Source organism: Hevea brasiliensis, chromosome 6, assembly GCF_030052815.1.
Source record: "Hevea brasiliensis isolate MT/VB/25A 57/8 chromosome 6, ASM3005281v1, whole genome shotgun sequence".
Taxonomy (NCBI): domain Eukaryota; kingdom Viridiplantae; phylum Streptophyta; class Magnoliopsida; order Malpighiales; family Euphorbiaceae; genus Hevea; species Hevea brasiliensis.
The window spans coordinates 46,074,295-46,089,204 of NC_079498.1; the positions used below are offsets into that span (position 1 = coordinate 46,074,295).

The 14,910-nt window shown below is 32.9% G+C and overlaps 1 protein-coding gene across 1 annotated transcript; it reads right to left on the minus strand.

The window, feature by feature from the left end:
- Nucleotides 1-2,456: 2,456 nt before the first annotated feature.
- LOC110639414 (protein STRICTOSIDINE SYNTHASE-LIKE 3) lies at nt 2,457-14,679 on the minus strand. Its single transcript, XM_021790350.2, has 4 exons — nt 14,140-14,679; nt 13,027-13,302; nt 12,144-12,311; nt 2,457-3,049 (listed from the first exon to the last, which is right to left on the minus strand). Exons 1-4 carry the CDS (start codon nt 14,466-14,468, stop codon nt 2,647-2,649), a joined length of 1,176 nt encoding a protein of 391 aa, XP_021646042.1. The 5' UTR covers nt 14,469-14,679; the 3' UTR covers nt 2,457-2,646.
- Nucleotides 14,680-14,910: the final 231 nt, after the last annotated feature.

A 14,910-nucleotide genomic window follows, 5' to 3' on the forward strand; every position in this document is an offset into this window, starting at 1 on the left:
TTAATATAATTATATATTTATATGCAATTAAATATGTTTATTTTATAGTTTTAACACTGTTTTAGTTTTTTTTAATCAATAATTAAATTGAAAACAGTATCAAATAATACGAAATAAAAGAATAAAACAAAAATTAATTTTACACATTTTTTTATATTTTTAGATATATTATATAATTTTAATATAATTATATATTTATATGTAATTAAATATGTAATATTCATAGTAAATTAATGGACTATAAATATTCTAATATTATATTTTATTTCCTTAATTTGATGCATGTACAACGCACTCCAAAGATTATCTATAAATAAACAAATAAAGAGGCAAATTTATGAATAGATAAAAATAATCTTATTCTTTTTAATTATTTACGACATTAAAATTTCAATATTACTTAAAATAATAATAATAATAATAATAATAATAATAATAATAATAATAATAATAATAATAATAATAATACCAGCACAGTTTAAGTCCCAACCAACATCAATGTTATATTTATTATTCCCTTGTAATTATTGAAAACGAATTATCTCAGATAAAAATTATATTTAATATAATTTCTCTGTCTATTATTAAAATAAATCAATTTTCAAATCTTATTATAATTGTTTTTTTAATTACTCTTCTTCAATCTTGAAATCTAAATAATGTTGTGCCAAGTAAATGGTATTACTTTATTACAAAAAAATTAGGTAGTTTAACAAAATTTTATAATTTATCTCATTAAAATTTTATAAATTTTAATTTTATTTTTTGTTAAGTTGATAAAATTTTTTTGCAATTGACTTTTTTTTTTTTTAAATTACTTTACAAAAGCTTAATGAGATAAGTCATAAAATTTCGTTAAATTATCTTATTTTTCATAAAAAAATAATTTTACTTTGTTTTGAATAAATAACCATAATATATATATATATATATATATGTATATTCAATTCTTTTTAAAGTAAAATATAGTCCTCTTAACTTATTAGCTTACGGTTTCTTTATTTTTTTTTTTTTTAATATTCATATTTTGTTTAAAATACATTAACTTTCCATTTTGAATTAAATCTAATTATTCATTGTCATAATACTAAATCTCTATTAAATTTTTGTTTATCCCATTATTTCTCCTTCTAACTTTTAAATATACTATTTTTTTTTAACGTGGATTGGATGTTTGTACTCATAATTCAACTTTTTATTTATAATATAATTATTTTAAATTTATTTAAGTTTAATATTTATCAGAATATAATATTAATAAATTTAACAATAATTAAGTTATATTTTTTTTAATTTTATTTTCGCAAAGTATATCTTATTTTCACAATAACTATTTTGAAGGTTAATAATAATAATAATAATAATAATAATAATAATAATAATAATAATAATAATAATAATAATAGAACACGTGATTTATTTAATTAAATAATTATGCGAAAGAAATTAATTATTTATAATAATTCAAAACTTATAAGGATTATTATAGAAAACTTGAGAATATATGATCATTAAACATCCCTCAATAAAAATTATTGCTGTTTAGTTTAAGATATTTCAAAAATCATTTTCTTGCATTTGATTTAAAAAAATTTCTAACATAATTTATTTAAATTATTGCATATTATATAAGCATTAATTATAATATTAGTTATAATTATTTTCAATTTGTCACATAAAAAATAATTAACAAAAACAACTAAACATTTATAATTTAACTGTAATTATTTATATAATTTTCAATATTAATTGCTAAATTATCAATAATAATCATAATAAACTCTGCCAAAATACCTTAATACCATAAATATTCATGATATAATAACTAATCCTATTAATTCTACGATTAAAAATTTTAAAATAGAAGAAAAAATTAATTCAATACTAGTTAGAAACTTCAAATCAATTCAAACATTTAAAATTAAAAAAAAAAATTACTACTTCCTAATTAATAGAATTCTTAAATGATAAAAATAATACTACTAAATCAATACTAATTAGAAATCCAAACCAACTCATTTTTTTTAATAAAATTAAATATTATTAACTAAATAATAATAAAATTATTACTAATTAAATTTCCTAAATAATAAAATTTTACGAAGTTAGATTTCCTTGGCTGCAACTCCCCGGTACTCAAAAGCCTCAGTAGGGTTCAGTGCCTAATATGCCTCTTCAATTGGCTCAAAGTAAAGGCACTTCATTAATGTTCTAAGCATAACTCGATGGCATTGTTAAAAAGCATTAAACTTTTCTATTAAAATAAGTTTCGTGAATGATGATAATCACAATCATTTGGTAAATTGATATCCAAGGAACTGAAATTGTCAGAGTTCATACAGCAGAGTCTTTGAAGCACAAATTTTCCCCGCATGAGTTCGTTTACGACTGCTCATGGCCAACTAGTCGCAGCCTAGTTATTGCCTGAAAATACTGATTTTTGCATGGCCTCAGAATTCACAACATAGTAAGTAGTTAAATCAAATGCAAAGGAAGATATCAGTACACATATTGCTAAAATTATGAGTAAAAACCCTGGAACAGATTCCACAATTTCGCGACACATTTCAACATGATTCTACAGCAAACGAAGACTGAAAGGGCACAAGGAACTAGCTATTTCTAAAATGACATCTTCCTTCTACCTCAAGCCAATTTGTAAACTCCAACAAAAGGCATCAGAACACTCCCCATCCACAGTTTCCCATCCTTCTCTTCCACTTCACTAATTGCTTTGACAACCTTCCCCTGACTGTCCTCCAAAACCTGCAAAAGCTTACCTTCTGGACTGTATTTAGCGACCACTGCATGAAGCCGGCCCCCAATGTGAAGCAGGTACTGGATCTTGGTTGGAATTGGAAGCTTGAGCAAGAACATCCTCAGTTTAGGGTATCTTGCACACATGTAACTATAAAAGGTACGACGACAGTGAACTGCTACCCAAAAGTTGCCCTCTGCATTTGTCCTGACATTGTCAGGAAATCCTGGTAAGATGGCAAATACTTCTGAAGTCCCTGCTTTCTCGCCTTTCAGCCAGTACTTGCGCAATCTGCATTTAAATGTATTGAATGAGTACCAGTAGAGAATGAGAAAAATAGCTGCATTGAATCCTGAATGATGAATAATAATATTATTTCAGATGCCCAAAAAGGTCTCCTGATGGCATAGAACGTGAAGAATAGGAAAATTGCTTTTGAATTCCCTCAAGAATCACAGCTGACAACAGGACTTAAAACTCAATTTGTCTTGCATATAGTACACATAGTAATTTGCCTAAATACAGTATTGCTCAGTGCAAAAATTTGAACAAAAATATAAATATCTCCACTGAAAATTGAGTGGAGTGGGAACATGATTATATTTGCAAAAGGAAAAATACAAAGGTAGAAAGTCTGGCACGCTAAAATGCAACAACATCTAATGCCAATACAGCAAATACCAAACGTGATATTTTATCACAAATTTTCACAAAGCAAAGGCAGTATTTTTGTCGCAACCTTCACAAATTATGGAGTGCCAACCATAGTTATTAAAGGCTCAAGGTATACCAAGACACCAAGGTGTCGTGGAGCCTAGGCGTAAGGCGCAGGCCTGCACCCAAATGAGGCAAGGCACAAAAATTTTAAAAAAATGTTTAAAAATTAAAAAAATTATAAATATGCACATAATATATGTTTACATAAATAAGTTATAATAGCATAAACCTAATTTACCTAATAGCTTATAATATTAATAACATAATCCCGATTATAATAACACAAACTAATAATTTATAATAAAATAAACCCAATCTATAGTAACAATAACATAATGCCAATTATAATAACACAAACTAATAATTTATAATAGCAATCAAATATAAAACTAAAAGCTAATAAAAATTGAGAGTAATAGCATGTCATCGTACTATCACAGTAAATAGTAAACAAATTAAGAAATTTAGACAAAATGAAAAAAATAATAAATAAAAAAAGGAAACCAGCACATGAGTAGAAGGCCATAGCAGAAGATGGATGAAAGAAATGGCATGAAAGAGGAAATAAAAAAAAAGAGCAGCTGGATGCGAGAGAGAGAGAGAGAGAGAGAGAGAGAGATGAGTAAAAATAAAAAGAAGAAAAAGAAGAAGAAGAAGAAATCAGTAAGATTTAAAACATAAGTGGAGTTGGAGATCAAAGGTTAGCTGCTGCTGTTGCTTCTTTTTTTTACTCCTCTTTTCTTTTCTTTTGTTTTCCTTTCCTTTCCTTTCCTTTGGTGGTTAGCAGTTGGGTTTAAGACCAGAAAGGAAAAAAAAAAAACTACTTTTTCTTGTATGCTCACCTGGCATCACTCGGGAGTGCGAAGGTGCGCTTTTGTGAGGCCGATTGCCTTTCACTACTCGAGGTTGCACCCTATGCGGTTTGCGCCTCAGGCAGTCTTTGATAAAGTAGAGAAAATGGACCGTGTCTAACACCACCCCCAAAGGCTAGTTTAAGGGGAAGAGATTTGGCCAAGTCATATAAATAGCTCAAATCCCTCATCCCAAACCGATGTGGGATAACACATCCCCTCACGTTTAGGCATATTCTGAAGCATGAAATTTGCAAGCAAACACATCTGCAAGTGACCCAACATTAAAATAGGGTAGACCCTAATACCATATAGAGAAAATGGACCAGGCCTAACTCTATCATAAAAGCTAGCTCAAGGGAGGAATTAAGTCCGGACCATTTTCTCTACATGGTATCAGAGCTAACTTTTGGGGTGTAGTTAAACCCAGTCTATTTTCTCTATAACCATGTAAAGAAAATGAACCGGGCCTAACTCCACCCCAAAAGCTAGTTCAACGGGAAGAGATTTGCCTAAATTTTATATATAGTACAAACACCTTATTCCAAATCAATGTGGGACAACACACCCCCTCACGCCCAAGCATGAACATTTAAAACGTGATGTTTGCAAGCAAACACATTCGCGGATGACCTAACATTAAAGCAGAGTGGGCTCTGATACTATGTAAAGAAAATGAATTAGGTCTAACTCCACCCCAAAAGTGTTACATATTATAGGAAGAGGAAGAAGAATAGTAATAAGTAGTGAGAGTTGGGTAGCTGAGATTTTGGAGGAAAAATATACTTTAGTAATTGACTTTTCTATTGTTTGTTAGAGGCAGTTATACTGCTCTGTAGTACAGGCAGTTATACTGCTCTGTAGTACAAGCAGTTACACTTCTCTTGTATAAAAGGGAAGTCTTTTCCAGTATTCATTCATCCAAGAATCAATAACATAAATATTTTTCTCTTCTTCAATATTTTCTATTCTTTTCTCATCCAATCTTCTATAATTCTGCTTAATCTCTCTATTTCATAGACTATTTCAAGACTAATTTTTAACAATTTGGTATCAGAGCTTGTAGCGTAAGGGAAACAGCCAATTTCAGATCTAGAGTGTTGCAAGATGACTAGATCTGAGACAGTTACTCAAGAATATAAGGTTTCAGAGTTGGAGGAACAAGTTAGGGTTTTACAGAAGGATTTTAAGAAGAATAAGGAGGAATTGCGCAGGGAAATCAAGCAATCTAAAATAGAATTAAGAGAGGAAATCAAGCAATCTGCAATTGATACTGTGAAAATTATCCTGGAGGAGTTCCGATCCTTGTTTGGTGCAAATTTGGCTGAGAAAGCCAAAGGAAACCAACATGAAGGCAATGAGGAAGCTGGTACTTCTATGGCTACTCTTGGAGGAAGGGGAATTCTTTCTGTGCCAAAGGAGAACATTAATCCAAGTCAGAGAGGGGCTAATAGTGTTGGATCTACGACTGAAGTTGAAGGAATGTCCAAATTTTTGCCCAAAGTTAAGTTGATTACTTTTGATGGCAAAGAACCTAGGGCTTGGCTTAGGAAATGTATTAAATACTTTGAAGTATATGATGTTCCTAAGGATCAAAAGGTGGGAATAGCAAGTTTATTTTTGGTGGATAGGGCTGATTCATGGCATCATAACTGGATTAAGGGGGATGGAGGACATTCTTGGGAAGATTTTGAAAAGGAGTTGCATGGTAGATCTGGAGATGAAGGATTGGGGGATATAATTGAAGAATTTATGAGAATAAGGCAAGAAGGTACACTTAAAGAGTATTAAGACAAATTTGAAGACATTAAAATTAGATTGGAAAGGGAAATGCCTCATTTAGGAGAAACCTATTTTCTGTCTTGCTTTGCAAGTAGATTGAGGGATGACATTCGACCTATGGTCAAAATGTTAAAACCAACAACTCTTTCTCAAGCTATTGAAACTGCAAGATTGCAAGAGCAGCTTTTGAATAAAACCAAAAAACCTAATGCCTATTCTAGACCTTACCAAAGCAATTATAGACCTAATAATTCTTTGTCTTTATTACCTACTACCTATAGAATTATTCAAAATTCTCAACAATATCCTTATGCCCCTAAACCACCTAATGCAGACCAGAATTCCAATCTGAAACAACCTAATTCCACTAATCAAAATTAGTTTGCACAGAGAACTTTACCTGCCACTAGCCAATCTTCTGTCAGTCAACCAGCTATTAAACTCAATTCCACCAGTTCCAATGCTTCTAACTCCATCAGACAGCCGAAACCTTGCTTTAAATGCAGAGAAAAATATTTCCCTAGCCATCAATGCAAGCAAAAACATTAATGTCCTTGCAAATGTCTGAAAAAGAAGGAGAAGTTTTTCAATTGCAAGGATTAGAGGAAGGAGAGGAGGAATGGCATGACGTAATGGAAGGGGATATACCTAATAATGTAGAGGCAGTAACTCTTTCAGTCCATGCTATTGAGGGAATTCAAGGATTTTGAAACTATAAGGGTCATTGGGAGGCATCAAAATAGGGAGTTACTGATTTTGATAGACAATGGTAGTACTCACAATTTTTTGGATGCTAAAGTAGCAAGTGAATTGAAGGTTCCATTGGTGAAAGTCCCTGCAATATCTGTTACAGTAGCAGATGGCAGAAAGATTGCAAGCAATAGTGTGTGCCCTGCATTTAGCTAGAAGATTCAGCAATACTCTTTCAGTTTTGACTTGAGGTTGCTGGAAATGGGAAGTTTTGATATGATCTTAGGAGTTGACTAGATGAAAACATGTAATCCCATTCTATTTGACTTTCAGAATTCAAAGATCAGTTTTAAGAAGGATGGGAAATCAATAACTTTGCAGGGAATTGGTGATTTTCACTCTAAGTTACTGAATCGTATAAGTTGTCAACAACTTTTACATAAGTAGGGGAAGGATTTTCAAACTCCCTTGTTTTGTATACAAGTTTCTGAGTCATATTCTTTAATAATTCCAAATACTGCAGTATCCTCAAGTAATTCAGTTGCATTTCAAGGTACTGCAGCACCCTCAAGTTCTTATTCAGTTGAATAGCAGTCATTATTGGATGAGTATCATGGGATTTTTGAGGATCTAAAAGGCCTGCCACCTTTCCGAAGTCACAACCATTCAATTCCCTTGGAACCTTCAACATTGCCTGTCAATATTAGACCTTATAGATATCCACATTTTCAGAAGACAGAAATAGAGAAACTTGTGGATGAAATGTTGCAAAATGAGATCATTCAGCCTAGCACTAGTCAATATTCTTCTCCAGTACTACTTGTCAAGAAGAAAGATGATTTTTGGAGATTTTGCATTGACTACAAGAAGTTGAATGATCTTACCATTAAAGACAAGTTCCCAATTCTTATTATAGATGATCTTCTAGATGAGTTTCATGGTGCTTCAATCTTTTCTAAGATTGATTTAAAAGCTGGATACCATCAGATTAAGATGAATCCTTCTGATATTCACAAAACAGCTTTTAAAACACATCATGGGCATTATGAATTTACTGTCACGCCCTTTGGGCTAACAAATGCCCTTGCAACATTTCAAGCACTCATGAACTACATCTTCAAGCCTAATTTGAGCAAGTTTGTATTAGTGTTCTTTGATGATATTTTGATCTATAACTCATCTTGGGAACAACATTTGCACCATTTGAAATTAGTCTTTCAAGTTTTGCAGCAGTAACAATTGTTTTCAAAACTTAGTAAACATTCATTTGGCAAGGCTAAAATTGATTATTTAGGCCATATTATATCATGGTAAGGGGTAGCAACAGACCCTACCAAGATTAAAGTTGTTCTGTCTTGGCTAGTACCAACTTCAGTCAAAGAGTTGAGGAGTTTTTTGAGATTAACTGGGTATTACAGAAAATTTGTTCAACACTATGGCATTATCAATAAACCACTCTGACATGCTTAAGATGATTTTCAGTGGGGTGAGATAGCTCAAAGAGCATTTAATCACCTCAGAATAGCCATGTCTCAAGCTCCAGTTCTAGCACTTCCAAATTTCAATAAACCTTTCATTGTTGAAACTGATACTAGTGGGTCAGGCAAGGGGGCAATTTTGAAGCAAAATGGACATCCTATAGCCTTTATCTCTAAGGCTTTTGGCCCACGAACTAAAGCACTATCAGTCTATGAGAGAGAGCCGCTAGCCATTACTTTTGCTGTCTTTAAATGGAGACATTACCTAGAGCAAGGGCCATTCTTTATTAAGACTGACCATGAGAGAGTATCAAACATTTACTGGAGCAAAGGTTGCACACTAATTTGCAATTGAGAGGTGTTTCCAAATTATTAGGGCTGCAATATAAAATTATATAAAGAAGGAGGGTGGAAAACAAAGTTTTTGATGCCTTATTAAGGAAACTTGCAGTAGTGGATGGTTAACTTTATGCTTTACACTTTTCATTGTAGCATACTTGGATGGCACAATTGATTCATAGCTATGAAGGGGATGCTAAAGCTATTGAATTCATCTCTCACCTGTCAATAGATGAGCAAGCCCACCCTAGTTATTCCTATAAAAATGGATTGTTATTCTATAAGGATAGGTTGTATGTGGGCATCAATGGTAATTTGAGAGAGCATTTGTTGGTTCTTTACCGTAATTCTCATTGGGGAAGCCATTCTGGAATTAATGCTACTTTTGTGAGATTGAGCAGACATTTTTACTGGCTTGGTATGTTGAAATCAATGGTGGACTGGATTAAAAGCTGTGATACTTGTGCTATGTGTAAAACAAAAACACGTGCCTCTCCAGGGCTTTTACAACCTTTACCTATTCCAACTCAGGCATGGCAGCATGTTACAACGGATTTTGTGGAGCAACTACCAAAATCTCAAGGCAAGGATACTATTCTGGTGGTGATTTGCATATTTACAAAGTATGGGCACTTCATTCCATTGCAACATCCTTTCATAGCCTCAACTGTTGCTAAATTGTTTTTGGATACTATTTTTAAGCTCCATGGCCTTCCTGTTTCTATTATCACTCATAGAGACAAGATTTTTACAAGTTTATTCTAGAAAGATTTGTTTAAAATGATGGGGACTAAGTTTGCTTATAGTACAGCCTATCACCCTCAGTTAGATGGCCAATCTAAGAGATTAAATCAGAGTCTTGAAGGGTATTCGAGGTGTCTTTGTTATCAAGCACCTCATTCTTGGGTTATATGGCTTCCTTTAGCTAAGTGATGATATAACACCAGCCATCATAGTGCCTTGAAGTTGTCTCCATTTGAAGCTTTATATGGTTACAAGCAAGCTCCATTGACTTTACTGCCTCTTGAGAATACTTCAATAGGTGCAGTGACTGATTTTGTGCAAGATAGACAACATATGTATCAGCTTATTAAAGATAACTTGTTAGCAGCACAGAATAAAATGAAACAATATGCTAATAAAAAGAGGTCTGAAAGAAGTTTTGAATTGGGGGATTGGGTGTATCTCAAATTACAACCCTATAGGCAGAGTTCTATAGCTTTAAGGAAGAACTTCAAGCTGGCAGCAAGGCATTATGGGCCTTTTCAGGTGGAAGCTAAAGTTGGTACTGTGGCTTACAAACTAAAACTACCCCCTAATTCCACTATTCATCCTGTGTTCCATGTTTCGTTATTAAAGAAAAAGGTTGGAGACAATACTGTGATTGCTCGGGATCTACCTCTTTTCCAAGATGATAAAGTGATAGTGGCTCTAGAAAAGGTTTTGCATATCAGAATAATTACCAGGCATGATCAACAAGTTCTTCAAGGACTCGTCAAGTGGAAGAATTTACTTGAAAAAGAAGCTACCTGGGAGGATCAGACCTTTAATCTTTCTCAATTTTTTGAGTTTCAATCCTTTTGGGGACAAGAAGATACCATTTGGTGGGGTTATCATACATATTATAGGAAGAGGAAGAAGAATAGTAATAAGTAGTGAGAGTTGGGTAGCTAAGATTTTGGAGGGAAAAGATACTTTAGTAATTGACTTTTCTACTATTTGTTAGGGGCAATTATACTGCTCTGTTGTACAAGCAGTTACACTTCTCTTGTATAAAAGGGAAGTCTTTTCCTGTATTCATTCATTCAAGAATCAATAATAGAAATATTTTTCTCTTCTTCAATATTTTCTATTCTTTTCTCATCTAATCTCTATTCTCTTCTCATCCAATCTTCTATAATTCTGCTTAATCTCTCTATTTCAAATACTATTTCAGATCTAATCTTTAACAAAAAGCTAGCTCAAAGGGCGGAGGTTTGCCCAAGTCATATATATTAATGTTATTAAACCCAACCTGAGAGTTGACCCAACGAAGGAACCGGGTGAATAGGTCAATGGTTCAACCAGTGGATCAATGATTCAACCAATGAGTCATTAAAAATTAACTAAATATATATAATTTAATTAAAAATTAATTAAATATAATAACCATTAATATAAACAAATAAATAAATATAATTAATTAAATTTTAATTATTTAAATGAAATTTTAACATTTATTAAGTTATATTTAATTTAATAGTGTTTTTAAATTTTATATAAAAGTATTCAAGTAATATAATGTATAAAAATTTATATAAATGTATAATGCTCTTTTTAACATTTATAAAATATTAAATATATGTAAAAAAATAAATATCTCAAAGTAAAAAAAAACACATAACTATCAAGTTACCTCAATTTATTTTTATTTTAAAGATTTTTAATAAGGTTTTGAGTTTAATTCTCAATACCAATACTAAAAAAAAAAATTCTATTAAGAGCCAATCGGGTCAACTGGATCACACCAGTTCACCAGTTCAACAGGAGGGTTGACCGGGTCACACCGGGTTGATCGGGTCACACCGGGTCACTTTCTTGTCTAGTTCAATTACAAACTCGAACCGATTCAACCAGCCGGTTCGGTCCGAATTTAATAACTATGATATATATAACTCAAATACCTCATCTAGTTGTAGGATGAAACACTTACTATTATGCCAACAGCTTAAGCTCTTAGCAGAGGTGCAACGCTAACCCCTTATAGAATAGTAGCCCAAGCGCCATGGGCTAAAGATATCTAGGCAGGATGCTAGCCCACCATGTTATCCCCACCTAGTACCAACAATCCCCACCGCACCGCCGGCCAAGGATTCGAACCTGTGACCTCCGCTCTGATATCATGTAGAGAAAATGAACCAGACCAAACTCCATCCCAAAATCTAGCTTAAGGGTAGGAGATTTGCTCAAACCATATATATAGCTCAAATACCTCATCTCAAACCAATGCACCAGCCTTTTTCTCGGGGTCAGTAGTAATATAAAAATGTCCTTACAAAATAGCTCTTATACGTTGCTATTAGTGGTATGCGTGCATGTCTATATCTATGTTAATATACATGATCTTTGAGCTAGCTACCATACTCAAAAAAAAGTACAGGTCAAATAGCCATACATGTAGCCCATGTGTGTAAGTTATGGAGTCACCTATGGTAGATCCTGCCAATTTTGGGTTTAGAGAAGATGCAGGACAAACCTTCATATGTATGCTCAATCATACCATATGATATTCTCCATCCCAATTATTTCTTAATAAGTTGTTCCATGTTCAACATGTTGATTTTCTAGATTTAGGTAAGATAATGGATAATTTAATGAACTTTTAGGATCTTATTTTATCTTTGACTACAAAATTTCATGACTTGAGAAATCATTACACAAAATAAAATACATTGCAAAGTATTGTAAGGGTTAGAATAATTTAGAGGACACCAAACATAGTTTTTTGGCATTGTATAATAGCATAGATGAAAAGAGAAGCAGACTCACCTGCCAAGGGATCCTTCACAGAAAACAAAGAAGGTACCATCCTTGCTTAAGGACACACCATTTGGAAATTGAAGATTCCTTACAAGGACAGTGGTTTCCTTTGTAATTGGATTGTACTTTAGAACCCTCCCGCTATCATCGGCAGAAAAAACCAATTGCATGAAGTTCCTGAAAGATACTATGGTGTAAAAGTAATGCATGATAACCATATAATAGCACTTAACACAAGGAAGACTATAAGCAACACCAAGAGTTCTCTATAATGGTATAAAAGCAAGCTTAAGACAAAGGGTGACTTTTTAGACAAATTGGACTAATGAATTTGCACATGATTTAATTGGATCAGAATAAACGACAGACTATAATGTGTGGCATTTGATGTAATCAAGAAGTGAGGCTTATAACAGTCACATGGTTAGGAAACTAGCGGTAACAAGGTCTGTAATCCAGCTCAAAAAAAAAAGAAAGTCTGGCAGTCCAATTTGAGGAAAAGAATAAGCAGGAATGACGAGTTAGGGATTAGAAATCCAAAAACGAAAATCAGGGTAAACACAAGGCATAATTACATATCTAGATGTCCTCCAGCTTAATAAATGGGTCACCCTCCTTAGTCAAGATTATAATTTCTTCTCAACTGCATTCTATTCTCTTTCTACATACCACAGCTTAAGCGGCATTTTATTATAGCATCTTCAATATAGAAACACGATGAGAAATCTCTCAATAAACTGTTTCCTGTCACAAAAGGTGAGTGGCATTTGGATGGTCCTGACATGGTCACATAACAAAGTTGTTCTCAGCATTCTGTTAGTGTTACATGCACTAAAGGGAAATAAATATCAAATGCAATTACAGCCAATGAGTAAAATCACCAAAAGCCTACCTCCTCTGGTATTGAGTGCTACTATCTGTGAAATAAATGTTCCCTCGATCATCAATGTCTAGATCATTGGTAAACTGCAGTGGGATCCCTTCTGCTTCAGTTGTTAGTGATGTTGCCAAGCCACCTTCTGGCCCCACCTTCAACAGCCCAAAATATGCATCAGCAATGTATAAATCACCGGTTTTCTTATCAAATCGAAGCCCCAAAGGCCTGCCACAAATGTGCTCATTCTTCAAATAACTCAAAGGTGATGGTTTTGGGTTGCAAATTTCTGATCTGAACCCCAAATAAAAGTTGCCAAAAATAAAAAAAGATTAGTCAAGAGCACAATTCCAAAGATAACCAGAAACCTTGAACACAGGTACAGTGATATTTTTAGCTACAAGCAAAAGCCAAAAATTGGAACTAGACCTGTATAATTCAAACAATAGTCAAATATAGTAAAATTCATTAGCTGGTCAAAGAAAATTCAGGCATCATATACAATTATAAATTTTCTTTGCCGAAATAATATTTACTAATTCAATTTACAAATCAATAGGCAGAGGACCATGAACATTATAAGAATTTATGCACTATACACATTTTTAGTTAAATATCATATAGACCATTTAATTAATTCAAATAGAAAATTTGTGCATTGATTAGTCCTTGCCAATTGCAGATCATTTGCTTTTCATCCATAGTAATTGATAATTAGTAATAATATACAGATGAAAGCACCCTTACAGATTTTTGAAAACAGCAACAATTAGGGTAAACTAAACATCCACGAGCTAGGAATCTCACTTTTGGTTAACTTTACACATTCTGTCTATCAAATACCAAAACTAAACCTACCAAAATATGATCACAATAACAAAACTCACATTTCTACAGAGAAAAACATAAACCCAAAAGAAGCAAAAATCCACATAAATAAATTCACCTATAGTTCCAAATACACAACCTAAAAACAATTCCTGCAACAACAAAACCCTTCAATAAGTGTTCAACTCCTAAGTACAAAAAAACAAAACAAAATTATCAAAAATATTTCAATACATCCAAAATCATCTAATTTTAGCTGCATCACAGAACATAATTCAACAAAAAAATTCCAAAAGAACTGACCTATAAGGTGAAGTATAAGCAAAATCAATCCATTTATGACCATCCCAGAACACGATTCTCCCATCCGCAAGACCAGTGTAAGGCCCCCGGCCAAGAGGGTCAAAGGCGATACTCTCAGGGCCTTGAACTTGATTGAGAAACTTAATTTCAGATCTTTGCAGTAAGTTATCCTTGTCTTTCTCGGTAGGAACCAATGACCAGTCCGGCATGTCAACTTTCACGGCCTTGAAGTCTGGGAATTCTGAGATAGCACTGTGCTTAAGAGGGTCAATGCCACAGTACAAGGCTAAAAGGAGGAAGAGACCGGCGAGAATTCCAGTGGGAGTCATTGCGGAGAAGGTTGAGCTTCCGGTCAGAGAGAGGAAGGGTAGCCTGGGGCTGTAAATGAAGTGGAGTGGTGGCAGAGTGTCAACTACCTCCTGAGTAGGGGGTTTAGAAAGCTTAAATATGAACGCGAGGTCTCCTTGGAGCTTCAAGCTTTAGTCAGTATGGTGGGCGTTTGAAAATAGGATTTGAATGAAAATATCACGCACCCGACCCACCCTCGCTCTTCTGGTTTTTGCTTCGGCAAATTGTTGAATTTGTCGGTTAAATTTAACTATTTTTATTTTTTATCTAAATTAATTTATAAATTTTAATTTAATCTTAAATTAGCCTAAAATTTAAAATTTATAAATTCAATTTCTTAATTTTTAATTTAAATTAAAAATTAAGAAATTTAATTTATTTTTAACTAAATTTCTTACTTTTTTAATTTAAATTCAAAATTAA

Coding starts and splice junctions, on each gene's coding strand:
- LOC110639414 (XM_021790350.2), bottom strand. CDS start 14,468: ATGACTCCCACTGGAATTCTCGCCGGTCTCTTCCTCCTTTTAGCCTTG. Junction 13,303..14,139: donor GCTTATACTTCACCTTATAG/GTCAGTTCTTTT, acceptor TTTGGGGTTCAG/ATCAGAAATTTGCAACCCAA. Junction 12,312..13,026: donor AGCACTCAATACCAGAGGAG/GTAGGCTTTTGG, acceptor AGTATCTTTCAG/GAACTTCATGCAATTGGTTT.